The 20,018-nt window shown below is 35.5% G+C and overlaps 1 protein-coding gene across 1 annotated transcript in view; it reads right to left on the reverse strand.

The window, feature by feature from the left end:
* The window catches only part of LOC145693367 (protein phosphatase 1L), a 76,841-nt gene extending 71,911 nt beyond the window's left edge, over positions 1–4,930 (reverse strand). Inside the window, exon 1 of the mRNA XM_081769304.1 lies at positions 4,436–4,930. Coding sequence (XP_081625430.1) covers positions 4,436–4,903 — 468 coding nt within the window. The 5' untranslated portion in view covers positions 4,904–4,930. The remainder of the gene's footprint in view (positions 1–4,435) is intronic.
* Between the last annotated feature and the right edge of the window lie 15,088 nt (positions 4,931–20,018).

A 20,018-nucleotide genomic window follows, 5' to 3' on the forward strand; every position in this document is an offset into this window, starting at 1 on the left:
AAAAGTCATTTCAGTAGAGATGTAATGAAACCTGATCGCGCAGACCATCGCAACGGTCGTAGAAGCCGACACGCCGACCACGTGTCATTCACACTCAAAGGCAGGCTGGTGGGTTCTAGCCCATTTAAGGAGTGTTTCGCAGAAGTTCAGATTTGGGGCTGTCAGGTAGCCGGAGGTAAAACTTCAGTCAAGTCAAGATGGATGGTATCTGTTTTTAACCTATTGAAGTCTCAATCTTATGATCAACTAATTGTTTTCTTTTTAGGGATTGTCGAAGAATCTGACTGCAATATACGGACAGTCAATTTTATGACGCGGATCGGGAGGAATTTCTCCTGGCCTACTAAACCTGACGTTTAAAAAGCGTTGGCAGTTGTCATTCTGTGTAGACTAGAAGCCCTTCCTTGTTTCCTCAAGACATTTCCTTCATTGGAGTGGAAAATGAGGGCTACATCGAACAAAGAACATCGAATTATCCAAAGAAAACAGAAATGATGAGTGCCTTACACTGTCATTTAGTGTGCATTATACAGGGCGTTTCAAAACAATACCGACAACGTTTGGGAGGTGATTCCTAACACCAAGATAAGATAAAAAAGATAGACCAATCTGGATGCAGAAATGCTTCCTTTCGCAGTTATAGGCTGCCAAAAACATGAAAAAAAAAAAAAAAATAACTTTAAAGGTCCATAGCATAAAACTATGGGACCTACCGTAGTCGAGTCAGACTTCACTTAGGAATTAGTATGTGCGCTATCCAACTATCCATGTTTCAGAATCTTGCGGTACTTTCACAACAACTTTTATAGAAGTAGTTGGTGAGTACTTCAGATTATACGCCCGTAGCCAAACTACCTCTATAAAAATTGCCTCGTGAGTACCTCAGGATTCTGAAACACGTTTTTAGATAGTGCACATATTAGTTCCTAAGTGAAGTCGTGACCCGACTACGGCAGGTATCATAGTTTTGGAGCTATGGACTTTTATTGTTTATTTTATTATTTTTTTTCATGTTTTCGGCAGCCTATAACTCCGAAAGGAAGCATTTGTGCACCCAGGTGTCTATACTTTTCGTCTTATTTTGGTGTCTGGAATCAGCTCCCAAACGATGTGTGTATTGTTTTGAAACACCTTGTATATATACCAAATATACAAATACACTTACCAAATGTTGAAAAAGTGTTCTGATCACACAGAGAAGACAGACGGTTTACATAAGCTCAGAAAACAAATGAAGTAGACAATAGACAGGTTTAGTGACTACTTCATCTGTTTCGTAAGCTTATGTAAAAAGTTTGTCCTCTCCATATGATAGTCAACATATTGAAAGTGCAATAATTTTTCAATATTCAATAAGTGTATGTGTATTTCTTTTTTTCTTATTTACGTCACATATTCATATATATACTTAATTTTGGAACCTTCATTAGATATATTTTCATATGTTTGCAGTATTTTCTGGTTGTATAACAAATTACGTGTCATCTAGTTTGTTAGAATTTTATTCAACATAAGGAGAATAATTCTAACTTACAAAAATTATTGGAAAATTATTTCAATTTTTATTTAAATTATAAGCTTAATCACTTATAAACCAAAACTTATCACCCAGATGTATCACGTTTCTCAACTCCACAGCAATTTTCAACTCCGTGTTAACTAATCTCAACTCCGTGACATATGGTCTCAACTCCGTGGGTGCTGAAAAGTTTATTATTTTTTATTTACTACACCAATAACGATTCAGCTCTGCTGAACACCTAACTAACATGTACTTAGTAGTAGTAAGTGCATGTGATATTTTTGAGTTGAGTTGATTTTTAGTTTAGCGTCCCTTTCAGCAGCGAGGCTATATGAGACGTGGACCTACTGATTAACGTGGAATCCGAACCACATGAGCTCCCGCCGGGAATCGAACCCGGGTCTCCCACGCCAAAGGCGCGTACGCTAACCGCTTAGCCACGGAGGAGCTCCATGTGATATTTTTATCGAAATAGGCGACCATCAACGGAACAAAAATTTTCCAAGTGAAAATTTCCCTTTTTCGTGGAATCACCCAGAAGGAAATGCGTTATAATATTGATAATTCTATCGCTCCAAGCGCAGGTTGACACTTGAAGTTTTAAATAGTCATTTTCGGTCTTTTTCAGTAATTTCTACTTAAGATATTTTGCATATTGGAACTGTGCATGAAGTGTGCAATCAATATTAATCGAACCTGTCTAGGAATAAGTGCATGAAATGTAGGCTTCCGGATCTATACAGAGTTGAAACGGCATAAATTCTGGTAATAGCCGCCAGCTTATAATACCCACGATAATTAGGCTAATATAGATTAGGTTCTGGGTGCTGGTTTATTTTTGGCGCACCACATTTTGGAAGATTTACAGGCAAAATTCAATACTTTGGAAGGAAAGACATATTTATAAAGAATAAATTTCTGCACGCTATAGAATTAAATACAAAGTAATACCAAAGTATTTTAGGTTTACAATTGTAGCGTTACTAGTATAAAGTCATTACAAGTGCCGTGCTTTACGATGGATAAAACGAGTGAGTGTGTATGAAAGATGACAGTATTAGATCTATTTTCCACCGGCAGTGTATTTCTGCACAATGTACAGTAGCTGTGTTTTATACTAGTAGCACAAGTGGAATGCTACTAGTACGAGACCATGAAAAGTGCCATTTAAATTCGCATATTAAAAGCTACTTCTTTTCACTACCCTCGTTTACGCATATACCCATTTCGAACGCACCCTCTCGCTGCCGCTCGGGCTCCCCCAACTTCCTCCCGCTCTGCCTTGGTAAAATTCCATTTGTGCATTTCAGTGGCCACCTAGCACAGGTTGGTTTTTGTTTTTGCACTTTAGTTTTCATACCATATATCCGGATCAGGTATTTATACGCAAATCGCCAAAGAATTGTATTTTTTCAACAATTACTTCTTGATTGTCTCTATGAGTTTTATCTATGCCAAGTGAGATATTTTCATATCGCCCAGCACGAATTGTTTAGGAGACATTAAGAAGAAAATCAGTGAAAGAATTATAAATTTTCAACAATTATTTCGAGTGGTGCGCCAAAAGTAAACCTGCACAAAGTTGTGTTCGGTTTATATTAAACAATCGCGGTACGGATCAACGGAATTTAACCCATAGAAATTTACTTTATGACAAAATTCAGAAATCCAGAAGAAAGATGCGGTTATATAGTTAAGGAGCTGTACTTCCCGTTTAGGGAAGGACGAGGAACGCCATACGGTTATAGTTAAGGAGCCGTACTTCCCATTTAGGGAAGGACGAGAAACGCCATACTTTCAGGAATTATTCATTGACTATCTAGGATGTTAAAAAGTAGGTAATAGACTGAGTTCTTGCCCTTGTACTTAGGGTGTTTAGGTAGTGCAACAGTAAGATGTATCCTCGTGCACGGGAGATGAGAAGTAGCTGTTCTTAACTATTACCCGCCATACTTTTAGGATTTATTCATTGACTATCTAAAATGTTAAAAAGTAGGTAATAGACCGAGTTCTAATTAGTTAATAGTATACATGAGAACCCCCTGATCTGCGTTTCTCCTGTGTTCTATTACCACTTCTACATGAAATACCATAAATTTTCTACGTAGTGCAATAGTAAGAAGTATCCATGTACACAAGACATGCGATATGCGTTAAATTCGCCCCCCCCCCCTACACACACACATAGTCATAGATAAGGCATATATTCCGAAGTTGGGCGTCCGCTTTCGTCAAGTTTTTTCACTGTTATCTCCTTTCCACACTTTCTGCAATTTGTTATTAGGTTCATTAATCCGTGCTCTTCACAAACTTTTAAAAGATTTCGCTCGTTATCAATGTATTCCTTTACAAATGTTAAAACTGCTAGTTCATTGCCCTTGTACATTCGCCATGTTGGTAACATAAATGCTCGTTTCTTTTCCACAATGCAAGTGTTCAGTTACCTTGCGCCAAGTAGTTCCCTCCGCTCGCCATATAGTCCCATGTTTATAACCGCTTATATATAACAAATAAACAGATTTTTCGAGACTCTTATATATTATCAAGCACACAAACGATCAAATTATCCATATATTTCCTGTAAATTTTAAAAATTTCGCTGGAAACGGACGCCCAACTTTGGAATTTAACCCATAGATAAAGTACAAGGGCACTACACATGTAGATATAATGTACAGGTACGTTATTTGTTATTTTCGTATCAGTCGATAAGTAAATAAAAGTCGCTTCGTTACCCCCTTTGTACGTTCGTACATACTTAATGAATAATCCCTAAAAGTATGAGCGTCCTGCTCCTTCGGGAACTGATGCAGCTTCATGTATACTATATCCGTTAAGGAACAAGAGTTCCAAACTGGAGATGGCTAAAAGTTTATATTTAATACTACTGTAAAACAGACAGTGGTATCTTACCTCACCCCCATGTCCGTCAAACACTGCATAAACAGAAACTCCAGTGTCCTCAATATTTTCAATTACGACGAAACGATCTTCCATACGAGGCCGCCTTCCTTGAATAGCATAAACAGCAATATTACTTTCTTTCAGTTCCCAACTAAGCTTCTCACCCCCAGCAACTGAGTGATTAACTAAAAATTGCAACCGGTTAATTTTAGACGACGAAGTTAGTCCAATTGTATACTGCAGACGAGCCAATAAGGTACGACTCCAAACGTCTACTGCTTGTAGATAGATTAAAATAACGAAGGCAATTGCACTGAATATCAGCACCTCAGGTTTCAACAAATACATCCGTAATATGCGCCATATGTAGCTCACAGGTGTAGAATTCAATGGAATTCCAAACGCAAACCGCGACATCAACTTCATGTGTGATAAAAATGTCTGATAAAGCACTTCGTCTTCCAACTCGTCCTCCATTTTCCTCGTGGTATTTTCCAGAGTTGCCAACAAGTTGACACAAAATGTCGTGATGAAATCACTACTGGGAGATGAAATTACTACTGTATTGGGTGAAAAGCAGTGGCGGGTCTAAGCCGGAGCCGGGAGGGGCCTGGGCACCCTTTATTGCTGTGAAGGTAAACTAATATCCTCAATTATCTTTTGATATTTAGGATAATTAATATTTATTTCGCAAGAAGTATAATGTTATCGATTCTTGAACATGCAATGAAGTGTATAGTGATAAGTTTCTTCTATAAACATCGGGTGGGGGAAGGACTCACAAGTAAACCTTACGTTTGGGTGAATCGAGTTGCTGACTGAGACACATATGAAAAAGTAGTACTAAATGTGGTAAGTATTTCAGTGAAGTTTTAGGTGCGAAGCTCCAGGGGTTTAGGAGATACAGCTACCAGAACATCACATGGAAGTACAGAATAGTCTTCATACAGTTGGAGGTAAAAGCTCTGTAAGACCTCTTGTAACGACAAAAGATGAATAACAAATATATGGGTACATATTAGGACTAGGGGGAAGTCATATAGTAAGGGTATACCTAACGGCGGCCATCTTGAAATCCGCCATTTTGAATTAAGGTTAAGTTTTTAAAATAGGAATAGGGTCATGTGATACATGATTTAAGGCGCAAATTTAATCAGAAGAACAATGGTGACGTTAATTTTGATTTACGCGCAATTGGTAAAAAGTTACAGGGAAATTAAATATTGTTGCTGCATATGTATTAGTCCTTTACCCCACCTTGTAAATTTTGTGTTAATGATAATAATTAAATAAAAAGCAGATGGATAAATATTAGGTCTATGGTAAGAGTTGCCTTGATGGCGGCCATGTTCAAATCCGCCATTTTGAATCAGACAAAAGTTTTAAACAAAACGCATAACAGTGACACCTTATTAATAGCAAATTTTACCATAACTCCAACGGTATAACCATTTTTGCTTTATCATTAACCAGCACAAAATTAAATGGATCTCTCCTTACGACTACTGCTTTGACGGAATTGTTAACGACAAATGTGTTAAGTGTAACTGGATTGCCTTTGTAGGTGTGCTCACTGTGAGCAGAGCATTTGTGCAAGTCATGCACTCTTTTCTGAACTACATATTGATTGTACTAATTGAGGACTTTTCTGGAAGAAAGACCCAAGTTCAATTATGACTCAATTCCACTTTGGTCATTTTTCCTTAAATTAGCAACTTGTTTATGTGATAACAAGTGCTGGTTAATGATAAAGCAAAAATGGTTATACCGTTGGATTTATGGTAAAAATTGCTATTAATAAGGTGTCACTCTTATGCGTTTTGTTTAAAACTTTTGTCTGATTCAAAATGGCGGATTTGAACATGGTCGCCATCAAGGCAACTCTTACCATAGACCTAATATTTATCCACCTCCTTTTTATTTAATTATTATCATTAACACAAAATTTACAAGGTGGGATAAAGGACTAATACATATGCTGCAACAATATTTAATTTGCCTGTAACTTTTTAACAATTGCGCGTAAATCAAAATTAACGTCACCATTGTTCTTCTGATTAAATTTGAGCCTTAAATCATGTATCACATGACCCTATTCCTATTTTAAAAACTTAACTTTAATTCAAAATGGCGGATTTCAAGATGGCCGCCGTCAGGTATACCCTTACTATATGACTTCCCCCTAGTCCTAATATGTACCCATATATTTGTTATTCACCTTTTGTCGTTACAAGAGGTCTTACAGGGCTTTTACCTCCAACTGTATGAAGACTATTGTGTACTTCCATGTGATGTTCTGGTAGCTGTATCTCCTAAACCCCTGGAGCTTCGCACCTAAAACTTCACTGAAATACTTACCACATTTAGTACTACTTTTTCATATGTGTCTCAGTCAGCAACTCGATTCACCCAAACGTAAGGTTTACTTGTCAGTATGTTAGAAACTGCATTTTGTTGATATTAAATGATTTAGTAGTTCTTAGAACAACTTTCAAGTAGTTATTTTATTGTGTTTTGGTTATGTAAAACAGTATTTCTTAAAAAAAAAAAAAACATTGTAAAAGTCTTCACTATCAACAACGTTGTGTTCAGTGGCGGAACCAAGGGAGGGCCTGGGGGGCCAGGCCCCCTTGCTCAAATTCTTGGCTTCCCTAGTGCCTCCCCCCACATAGAGTGATACTGCTATAGGTCGGCAAACGGTGAGTTAATAGTATCCATAAATGAAACTACTACCGAAGCATCTCTCGACAACAGAGTTACAGTAGTAGCGACCGACGTTGGCCCGAATGACTCATCCTCACTCTCTTTTATGACCGGGATTTTTGAAATTCGTTCCCTTTTACGGCTTGGCCCGGGTCAATGACCTAGGGGTACTTAGGACCACCCCCTCTAAATTTTGGCAGGGGTACCATTGCCCACCCCCTAAATTTTGGCAGGGGTACATAGGACCACCCCCCTTAAATTTTGGAAATTGCCAAATTTAAAAATTTGGTATGGTAGCCTAGGACCATAGTATGTACCTCTATCAGTATTGGGGGTCTATGTTGTTCCCTTTCATGGGTAAAAAATTGCCAAAAAGTCAAATTTCGGGGGATTTTGACCTAATTTATCCCCTTTGATGAGGTGTTATTACCCTATATGGTTATATGGGCGTATACAGGGATCCATTACCTTTCATAAGACATGGGTATATTAATGCACCCCTTGAAAAATTTGGGAGGGGTACCTTGGCCCACCCCTTAAATTTTGGAAATTGCCCAATTTAAACATTTGGTATTATAGTATAGGACCCTAATATGTATTATGATAAATTTGGATGGTCCACCTCGTTCCCTTTTAGGGGTACCAAATTGCCAAAATATAAACGTAAGCAATACGTAGTACCACGTGTTTTGTTTTGACCTAAGTTATCCCCTTGGATGAGGTCCTATTACCTTATATGTTTATATGAGCGTATACAGGAGTCTATTACCTTTCATAAGACATGGGTATATTGGTGCACCACTTTAAAAATTTGGGAGGGGTACCTTGGCCCACCCCTTCATTTTTAGAAATTGCCCAATTTAAACATTTGGTATAATAGTATAGAACCCTAGTATGTATCACTATAAATTTGGGTGGTCCACCTCGTTCCCTTTCATGGGTACAAAATTGCCAAACCACGTGTTTGGTCTTTTGACCTAATTTATCGCCGTTGATGAGGTGTTATTATCCTATATGGTTATATGGGCGTATACAGGGGTTCATTACCTTTCATAAAACATGGGTATATTAATGCATCGCCTGAAAAATTTGGGAGGGGTACCTTGGCCCACCCCTTAAATTTTGGAAATTGCCCAATTTAAACATTTGGTATAATAGTACAGGACTCTAATATATATTACTATAACCTCGTTCCCTTTTAGGGGTTAAAAATTGCCAAAATATAAACGTAAGCAATACGTTGTACCACGTGTTTCGTTTTTTACCTAATTTATTTCATTGGATGAGGTCCTATTATCTTATATCGTTATATGGTCATGTATGGGGATTCATTTCCTATCATAAGACATAAGTACCTTTGTGCACCCGTTTAAATTTTTTGGGAGGGGTACTTTGGCCCACCCCTTTAATTTTGGAAATTGCCCCTTTTACATGTTTGGTATTATAGTATAGGACCCTAATATAGATTAGTATAAATTTGGGTGGTTCACCTCGTTTCCTTTCCTGGGTACGAAATTGCCAAATTTTAGTACAACCACGTGTTTGGTTTTGGCTCAATTTATCCCCTTGGATGAGGTCCTATTACCTTATATGGTTATATGGTCATGTATATATTGGTCCATTTCCTATTATAAGACATGGGTACATTGATGCACCCCGGGAGGGGATTCGGTATCATAGTACATGCCTCAACATGTATCATGATAAATTTGGGTGGTCCATCTTGTTCCCTTTCATGGGTAAAAATTGCTAAAATATAAACATAAGCAATATGTTGTACCATGTGTTTGGTTTTTGGCCCAATTTCTCCCCTTTGATGAGGTTGTATTACCTTATATGTTTATATGATCATGTATATGGGTTCATTTCCTATCATAAGACATGGGTACATTGACGCACCCTTTAAAAATTTGGGAGGGGTATCTTGGCTCATCCACTCGGTTTTAGAAATTGTTTAATATAAGCATTCGGTATCATAGTACAGGACTTCAATATGTACCACTATAAATTTGGATGGTCCACATCGTTCCCTTTCATGGGTAAAGAACTACCAAAAATCAAATTTCGGAGGTTATTGACCCCTTTGATAAGTATTTAGCACGTTATGTGGGTATGTACAGAGGTTTATTACCTTTATATGTTTATGTTCCCTTTTAAATTTGGGAATTATCAAACAACAAAATTCGGTAAACGTTTTCTAGGACCCATTATAGATGTTGGTGTTTCTCTTATGACCAAATATTCAAACTTTAAAGGTTATTGACCGGCTTTATTATTAAATGAGTACAGGATTTATTACTTTTTTATAAGACACAGGTGTATTTGTGTACCAATCTTAAATTTTGGGAGGGGGTACATTTCTTATTCTCATTGTTCTTAAAATTGGATAGTATCTCATTCATTGGGTAAATCATTGTCAAATATGAGTATGATCACGTGATCAGTTATTGACCTATGATGGGATTAGGAGTCCAGGACATTGGTACATTGAAACTTTGTAGGATAATTTGAGAATTGTCAAATGAAATTACGTCATTGGTTTTGATTATTCCCGCCAAATATAAACGTAAGCAAGACGTTGTACCACGTGATTGTCCTTGATGAGGTAGTGTACAGGGATTCATTTCCTTTGTTGTGGTACTTCTTAAGTTTGAGTACACACTTCTAGAAAACAGTTGGTTCTACTCAGGTAAACAATTGACGGACATTATTGACCTTATTGAACATATAATGATATGATTAACTCTAAGACTTAGGTATATCAAGAGAAGTATTCTTTAAATTTGGGAATGGTGATAAACAGAATTTTAACATAAGGCGCGAAATTTGAAACAATACATTAAACTTTAGTCACAGCTCATAGTCTAAGATCATTGGTGGTGATTGATTTGACCTTGAGCTTTAGAAATCTGATAGCTAACCTTATTGAATCTTATGACTCATAGACGAAAGGCAATACATGCTACAACAGTTTGAAATTTAATCATAAGGTGATGTAATCTGACACTAGCAAAGTTATTGTTAATGCAATTTGATTGGCTGATCACTATCTTTCCTGCAATCTGATTGGTTGATCACTATCTTTCGTGCAGTCTGATTGGTTGATGATTTTCAAATCTTTGCAGCATTCTGTTTTTAAGTTTTGTTTAACATTTAAAAATTTTGGTTTCGTTCAACATTTTGCACTCACTGATAAATATGATCAAAACCGTTTATTTGTTAATCGAATAGTTAAAAAACCGGATAGTTTGACGGTTAACCGTGAAACGTAAAATTTTTAGTTTGAAATTTTTTTGTTTGAAACTTTTTGTTCGAAAATTCTTGCTTTCAAATTTTTGTTTGAATTTTTTTTCAGAATTTTGTTTCAAATTTTTTTGACTTTTGTTTCAAAATTTTTTGTTTAAAATTTTTTGTTTGAAATTTTTTAAAATTTTTTCGTTTAAAATTTTGTCTAAAATTTTTTGTTTGAAATTTTTCGTTTCCAAATTTTTTGTTTGAAATTTTTTTGTTTCAAAATTTTGTTTGAAATTTTTTTCGTTTCAAAATTTTGTTTGAATTTTTTTCGTTTGAAATTTTTTTTGAAATTTTTTCCTTTCCAAGTTTTTTTCGTTTCAGAAATTTTTTTCAAAATTTTGTTTCAAAGATTTTTGTTCGAAATTTTTGTTTGTAAATTTTTTGTTTGAAATTATTGTTTGGAAAATTTTGGTTTGACTTTTTTTAAGTTTGTGCACTCATTAGTAAAGAACCGGAACTGTTTAGAACAAAAACCTTTGACAACATTGTTTTTTCATGATGCAATAGTACACGTCAGAACATGATAATGCAACGTCATCAGTTTTGCATCATATATAAGTGTCGTTCAAGTTATTATTCGTGATAACGTCATCATGGCTACTTGTCTGCAGTTTCTAAACACACGTGATGTGATGAAATCATTTACCAAGATTACTGATTTACAACAGAATGTACTCCCATGCGCAAAAAAATTCGCGTATACTGTAACTCAAGATTTTTCGCATTTATTCCATTTTCCTTACGTTTATGTTTAAAATTCAGTTATTAGTATGTGGAGATAATAGAAAGCAATCCATCTAAGGAGATATTTCCAAAAAATATAATAAAATAATAAAATTACAAGCAAAAAACAAAATTATGCTCGGTTTTGTGTATACTGGCAACGATGATTTCTAGGGATTTTTTCAGTAGCAGATCACAATTGCGGAGGGAATTCAGTAGGGGAGTCGAGGAGTTGGATGAAGGAACTGGATAGTGGAGTAAAATGTTGCATTTATTGGTTAAAACCTAGTGTGTAGATTGCCTGCCAAATATAAATTAGCTTCTGTAACTAAGATGTCGTACGAAAATATAGAATTAAACAGAAAAACTCTTATCTTAAGGTTCGAAGCGATACGGACCATGGTTATGAAGATTATTTCTTTAAAAAAAGGAGCTAACAATACGTAGCCTCCGTGGTTCGGTGGGTAGAGTGGTGGAGTCGTAGTTATTTTATTATTTTGACACCACATCGAATCCCATCCCATTTTTTTACAAAACATTATAATTTTCATGTTAATAAAAACCGAAGCAATATAATAAGGACAACTTACTGATGACGTATTTATCCAGGATTAGAGAACTATTGTTAATAGCTATTGTTTTCTGTTCATGCTGTTGTATAGTTTCTCTCATCCTGTTTTCTTGGGGAAAAAACAATTTTGTCTCCAACGAAGTGTAAAGAATATATACGCTGTAATGACGTATTTATCCAGGATTAGAGAACTATTGTTAATAGCTATTGTTTTCTGTTCGTGCTGTTGTATAGTTTCTCTCATCCTGTTTTCTTGGGGAAAAAACAATTTTGTCTCCAACGAAGTGAAAAGAATATATACGGACAGAAAAAGACATCTTAGTACCAAACGTGATTTATCGTGATGAAGTGGACTAGTTTGCCATTATTTAAAAAAAAAAATTGAAGTTGGCTTTTCTTTAGGTTTTAGCTAAGAAATTTTTTTTTCTTTATAAGACTATACTTTATGAGGCAAGGTGTGTGATCATACCCACAAATTTAGCTAGGGAGTGAAAGATAATTGTTTATACAAACATTTTACAGGTTTAGATGCGTGAAACACCAATACACCATAGTCTCGCTTATCCGACCATCCTTTGTTCCACATACCGTATTATCCGATATATCATTGCAAATAGCACCAATCGGCAAGAAGATATGCAAGTTGTGGTCTTAATCTATTTTTCATGCTGTGGAGTCTATCGCCTAGCGCGCCCGTCTACACCTTGACTCATACGTCTATCATTCAGTGCAGACACGTATCCAGGTTTTCTATTCGGAGGGGGCCCAACACGAATCCTCGTAAGCACGTAATTCTAATGTTTTTAAGTATCAATAATAATAATAATAATAATAATAATAATAATAATAATAATAATAATAATGCAACAGTTCTGTACTTCTCTTAAACTTTTTCCTACTTTTCATTCATAAACCGGTTTATTTTGGAAACTGCATTATAGCACAAACAAAATGAAACATATTTTCGAGAGAAATGTAACTAAAGTAAACTGTCTGCTACGTATATCACATAACAAAAATAGCAAGAAGACATGGAGTGTATCGTTCTAATATATTAAAGTTAAAAACAGAACGGAAACGAAATGTTAATCTTATTTAAAACTGTTCTTTAATTCCACCTGGTCAGTGGCGTATTTACGATTTTGTTTCGGGAGGGGCTTTGCTAACTTTCGGGGGGGGGGGCTTTGCCTGGAAATGTGAAAATTCTGCAAGATATTTCATTTACTTTACTATACTAAGTAAGATTTCGTGGGGGGCTTAAGCCCGAAAGCCACCCCCCTATATACGCCACTGCACCTGGTATAATGGCATTATGGTATGTTCTTAGAATTATAACAATACAACAGCACATTGCCCAAAGTTTGGACACTGACTACTAGTAAACTGATATAAAAGAACCTCAAAAGGGTAAAGGCAAGCTTATTAAAAAGTGCTTGAGTTTCGGAGAGAGACAGCTCTCAGGCCCTCACGCTGAACACGTCCCTGATTCATTGCAGTGCAGTTATTTGTTATAAAACATTATTATTAGATGCGTAATATGTAAAATTATATCGTAAGTTTTACTTTTAATAGGTCTTTTCTTAACACATCCATATTATCCAGCGTTCTGCCTGCCCGTTTATGTCGGATAAGCGAAACTCTACTGTATTTCCAAAGCTAGCATATACATGAACTAGAATTGTATCGTCCTAGAACAGACAATAGTCTGAAATGCTTACATTAAAAGGCTGGAATAAAAAAAAAGCATAAGTACTGTTTTGATAGCGTGAGAACAAATTAAAAACAATTCAATATATTTCCTAGGTATCAGATTATCATCTTATTATGTCGATGTGTATTCTTTTTTAAACATAGTTTTAAAAGTTATACCATTCGCAATATTCCTAAGGAAATCGAAAGAAAAACTCCTTGTGCCTCTTATGGCAAAGCGGCTTAAGTGCATGGTCCGAAACCGATTCCCACGTTAAGGTATAGATAAAGTTCCCGTACTTCAAAAATGCAAATCCGGGACGCTACTAAATTACGAGAATCTTTGAAATGCTTAAAACTGAAAGAAGTGTTGAATACTAATTTACTTTCCTCCATTAGATAGAGTTGTTCAAGTATTACGTTATCACATTTTTATTCATTTCACTAGATCTTCCAAGGACGCCAATTTCTCTGTAAATTTGGGGGGGGGGGCATTCAAATGCAGAAGATACATATATGAGGATTTTAAGACAAATTACACTCAAATTATGCCAAATATTGAATATTCATAAATACAAAGGAGGCCTACATGAGCTTTGAGCGGGCCCAGCCCCCCAGGATCGGCGCCCTTGCCTTCTTCCTAGTTAAGCAAACGTAAGCAGATGATTTACTCCCTCCCCCTGGTAAGCAAAATTGTGTTTTTTTTTTCTCAAGATCTGTTGTGTTTCGTGAAATAACAGCAGGAATTTCCTGATTACTTAACCATCTAAATGAATGTTTTCACTTAGAGCCATCCCGTCGATTCGCGTTGCCTAGGATTAAAATAAATTAAGGGCAAATAATGAAGATGAGACTTCCATATCAAACATGAAGAGGCATGTGGATCGGAGATCTTTCTTTGTTCCAACTTTGATTTTTTCAAATCCATGATGGGAAATTATATTATGAGTACAATTTTCGAAATTAATAGTATACAATCGTAAAAATATCTTACAAAACGATGGTTTATTGCAAAATACTTTGACTCAAAGAATAAATTACAAGTAATAAACTTGTTACTTTTCCTGAAGAGTCTAAGTCTAGAATGAGACGGAAGCTGTCGAGCATAGTGCTTGGAACGATTGCCTCACTTGTTCTACCTTCCCGTGGCGCAGCCTTGATTCGACTTGATCCTAAACGTATTATTCAGAAGTCGAAGTCGGAAGATGTTTCCCATTTTTCCAAAACACTCTTGGTCGATTACAATCTGCCTCACTCGTGAGGAGACAATCCCATGCCGTAAGCGTCGGTGGACCACCGATAGGCAACTAGTGACATGTCCCCCAAAATTGGCGGTCCCGCGGCCAAAAATTGGTCCCACTTCCGTTTTGAAAATTATACCACCACCGGCAGAGAAGCGACGGAACGCCAATGAACCACAAAATTATTCCCCTAAAATACGTTAAATCGCCTATATGCCTAATTTCTTTGCATCAAGATGAGTCTAAAAAACATTTCTAAAAAAATAAAAGGAAAGTGCCCTGAGCTGGGCGTGAACCATCAACCTTAGGGTTACTAATTGCGTGTTCTTCTGAATTCGTCACGGAGGCGATTATGAAGACACAGCTTGTAGAGTGATAAATCGTTGAAGTCTTTTTAATATTTCTAATCAGAGTGCTCCTTTAACCGTGTATATTTGAAGACAACTGTTCGGAATCAAATCAAATGCACTCGTCATGTAATTTTATAACAAAATGGCAACCGTCTATTTACTTTTTTCATAGTTCTCCCATATTCACTTGCTAGTGATCGGCGACAGTTGCCAACTAAATTCATACAATTATACGCACCCACCTCAAGATTTTTCACTTCATGATGTAAAGGCAGGAGTTACTCTTGACCCCCGGAGCTCAAGTATTGTCCTTATAATAACAATTCGTCAGGGAAAAATAATATATAATAATAACCGCATGCACATGACTGGCGATAGTTCATGTTGGTCCCTTTACGATTCTCCGTGACAAATCAAACGAGCGCGGACCAAAATGAAGTCCTCGTTCTTACGTGGTGGTAACTTCAATACCCCCGATTTTAGATATCTGCTTCGACTCGACGAATCCCTGCCACTAGTGGCACGCTAGCGGCAATCCTTCGACGCGTCGCTATATCGACGATCGCCATTTACCGGCAAGTGGGCCACTAGGAGTTGGTGACGTTTACGGCATGGGGAAGCTAATAAACAAACAAAATAATAATAATAATAAATCTAAAGCCTTATAAAAAAGTTTTCCGAAAAGTTACATCTAGCAAAATCATTTGTTGGTATTCCAGAACTGTGAATTCACCTTTATTGATAATTTACTTCTATCGTAGTTTTGATATGAGAATATGTCTGAAACTGTAATACAAGTCATTAATACTTTTTTTTTTTTTTTTTTTTTTTTTTTTGCTTTACTCAGATTTAGCAGTTTTACTTAACAGTCAGTCAATTTGGATCTGTGATATCAGAGTTTTAGAGATTTCCTTAATTTTTTCATTTCTAGAAAAGTTTGCAACTAACACCATTAACGTATCTCTTTCGATATTTCCATATGTAATGGCTTGGTCACTCCCAGTATATTTCAAACAATAAAATATTTACGGTGTCTTACTCCATTAATCCGAACTACATTTTATATCCAACAACTCTGTGCATTTTCCCTTAAATCTGCAAACTTTCTACTAGGTTAAAACTCAGTATTTTCTATTTTCTTCCTTTCTTGCTAAAACGAAAGTGTTCTTTAGACAACCTGAAATGATGACTCTATACTACATTATGTTGCATAGAGCATTTTATGTAGCATGTCATTTGACAGTTGGACACTTTCTTTTTATATTGAAAGCAACAGGGATTAAGTCCTTCTACACTTATATGAGAAGTAAACATATTCCGCCTTATGCAGAGTATATGTTAGGAGTATATGTATATGTCAGGAAATATATGTTAGTCGAACTCTTTAATATGGCACTAATCACTCTTCAAAACGACTCTGCATAAGGCCCATTCTTTTTAATTCGTGGAATTGTGCCAATGCACTAGGTCCAGAGAGTTTTTAATTTAAGATAATGATAATAATAATAATAATAATAATAATAATAATAATAATAATAATAATAATAATAATAATAATAATAATAATAATAGTTATTATTATTATTATTATTATTATTATTATTATTATTATTATTATTATTATTATTATTATTATTATTATTTTATTATTATTATTATTAACTTAGGTTTTCCTGAATATTAAGCAATATTTCACAAAAAGCTGGTATTTTTAAACAAATGTGTTTGATATCAAGTTTTCATAAAAGTAGTCACTCTCTCCTATAAATAATTTCAGAGGGGCCGCGGTGGCTCAGTGAAAAAGCGTTCACCTTTGGTGCATGGGATCCTTGGTTCGACCCCAGCTCGCATCAAGTGAATTTTGTGGTAGAGAAACACCATGTGCATGGGTTTTCTCGGGGTTCTCCCGTTTTCTCCCACTTTTTTCATTCCACCATTGCATTCATTTCTCATCATCACCGTGTCCTTTAGCCTAGCCGGTATAACCGTGGGTCGTAAAACTTAAAGATTTGATTTCAAATAATTCCAACCCAAACAGTTGCAGGAAGTATGTCATTTCGAATAAAACAAACTACTCTATAAAATTCTGAGTATTATTATTTTTTTATATATACAATTGTAGCGGACCTTATTTCTAAATCAAAGGGTAAGAAGACTAAATTCACTCTCTTATTATTATAAATTCATTTCAATTGAAGCAGTTAAAATAGTTGGGAAAAATTAGAAAGCCATACCCTATATTCCAGTGTGCCACAACCGGATAACGTGGCACACTGGCGTGCCCAGCAAAATGAACAGTGTGACGCAAACTTTTACCTATTATTTACAAGAATATTTGTCGAGTTTATTTTATTTATTATTATGAACGATTCTTCCACGGATCAGCTCTCTGTATACAGTTAAACAAACAAGTATAACATTGAGGGAATGAGTGTAATTATTTACTTTAATAGTAATAGAAATGTATATTTTCTTGTATTTTCTACCGGGAATAACTGCATCCGGTCTAGAAAGCTGGGACTAACAACAAAGGAACCCGATGTGCTAAACACACACCACCTACGCACTTCAATACACCAACGAAGGTGCAGACTATTCATGAGTTAAAGTCTCTCACCCAATGTATTCTCCTAACATGTCACCCAGCGATTACAACATTTTTTGGTATCTCAATCACTTCCTAGTAGGATAGCTTTACCTAGAGACCACTGATTAACCTGGTATTGGATGTTTTACTTTCTTACCTTTGGAGTTGACAGTCATCGGTTGGACAATCTCACACGCAAATATCTAATATTAACAACGTTTCTTCTATAATTTCGTAATATTGTATTATTTCTTTGTATTATTTATTAGGTTGGTTAGGCTTGTTCCAACACTTTTCTCTTTGCACCTACTTATTACCTATACCTTAACGTTGGATAAAAATACACTAGCTTTCACCGGGAATCAAATCCAGAACCAATGGACTTGAACCATTTGGCAACAACAAGGCACATTTAAATAGAAGTTTCGAATTTGTTAGGAAAATTGTGATTAGGTGTAACATTTAAAAATATATTTAAGAATGGGTACGGATGAAACGCACTGAATTTTCTCGCTCGAATTTCTTAAACTGACTCGTGTTAGGCTGCAGCTATTACTGAAACATTTATTTGGGAAATGCGAATAAAATAATGTGTTTTTGGAAAACTTTGTTCGAAGCAACTTATGTCCAAAAGTAAAGTACCCATTGGTCATATTTCTGTTAGAAATAACTTATGCCATATATTAGAATTATTAAGGAAATAATTGTATGTGAACTATGAGCAAAAGCGTCTGAGTACTTTCTGAGAAATCGTCAAAAAAGTCATCCCCAAGAATAAAATATCCCTTGTGTATCTTTTCAGGACAAACGAGTTATGCTATTTATGAAATACGAACAAAATTGCCAGAGTCATTCTCGACAAAATTGTAGGGTAAAAATTGCCCCGAAAAGTAAAAAAAATACCACTTCTAGCTTTTTAGGATGATGGCATTACACCATATCGTTAGGTTATTTGTGTGACATTCATTTATGAAATATGAACAAAATTGCGTCAGGCGTTAATGGGAAAATCGTCGGAGAAGAGTAAACGACCTCTTCTGAATGTTTACAGGACGAACGAGTTGTGTCATATTGTTAGGTTATTAATGATACAATTATTTATGACATGTGATTGAGAAAATTGCTCGAAAAAACGCATCCCATACAGTAAATTACACCTTATGTATTTTTTTCAGAGCAATGATTCAAACTATATTTGTAAAAAAAAATAAGCAAAATCTTTACAGCTATTTTTGAAACAATTTAATTATTTTAAATTTTCATCCTTCAGTAAACTACCCTTATTTTTAGGTGTCGGAGAATATAGAATTCGAAACGATAAAGTGTTATAAAAACTTCATGTCTAGACTTAGGTCCAGATACGTCGAACAGTATGGCCTCTATTTGAATGCATGTAAAAGCGTGACGAACCAACAAACGAACAGATGGACAGACATCAAAATCACTTTTTCGATATGTGGGGGCGTGAAATCTCGAATTCGATTTTTATCACTATTACTACAATTTCTTCTTTCGTCTCTTGAACGTGAAAAAGAATAGGAATACAACGACACGTAAGGTGATAATTTGTAATTCCCAGAATTTAATGAGTTACGTTTAATGTGTTGCCATGCTAGAAAAAAAGCTTATGCCTGTTTGTTATATTTTAATATCAGTTTTTCACGCTACTATATAATGTAGAAATATGGTATGATTATCGTTCATATTCATTCTATATTTGGAAATATTCGTGTTCCGTATACATAGATCTGTATAATTTAGTTACGTTCAACGAAAGCATTCTTGCACTTGTGGATATGAAAAAAAAAAAGAAAGTTAATACTCTAAAAAGCAAAAAACAAGCACACACACACACACATAAACGATCATTTAACATCAGGTCGATGTAACAAGGGGTAAGACTGGACAGACTGTCAAGGTCGCGTATGTTCTTCCTGACACAAAACCGAGGTGAGTTGTCTGCTGTTCAAGAACGGGAAGTAACATACAAGACTATAAACTGAAAACAATAACTGTTTCCGATAGTACACGTATTCTAATACTGCATAAATACGTCGATTAAAGGATATTACCAATAAATTATTTCCTTATTATATTGTTTCGGTTCTTTTTAACATCAAAATTATACACTTCCTATAATGTTTTGTAAAAAAATGGGATGGGATGGGATTCGATGTGGTGTCAAAATAATAAAATAACTACGACTCCACCACTCTATCCACCTAACCACGGAGGCTACGTTGTGTTGGCTCTTTTTTTTAAAGAAATAATCTTCATAACCATGGTCCGTATCGCTTCGAACCTTAAGATAAGAGTTTTTCTGTTTAATTCTATATTTTCGTACGACATCTTAGTTACAGAAGCTAATTTATATTTGGCAGGCAATCTACACACTAGGTTTTAACCAATAAATGCAACATTTTACTCCACTATC

Source organism: Thermobia domestica, chromosome 8 (assembly GCF_964235325.1).
Source record: "Thermobia domestica chromosome 8, izTheDome1.hap1.1, whole genome shotgun sequence".
Classification (NCBI taxonomy): domain Eukaryota; kingdom Metazoa; phylum Arthropoda; class Insecta; order Zygentoma; family Lepismatidae; genus Thermobia; species Thermobia domestica.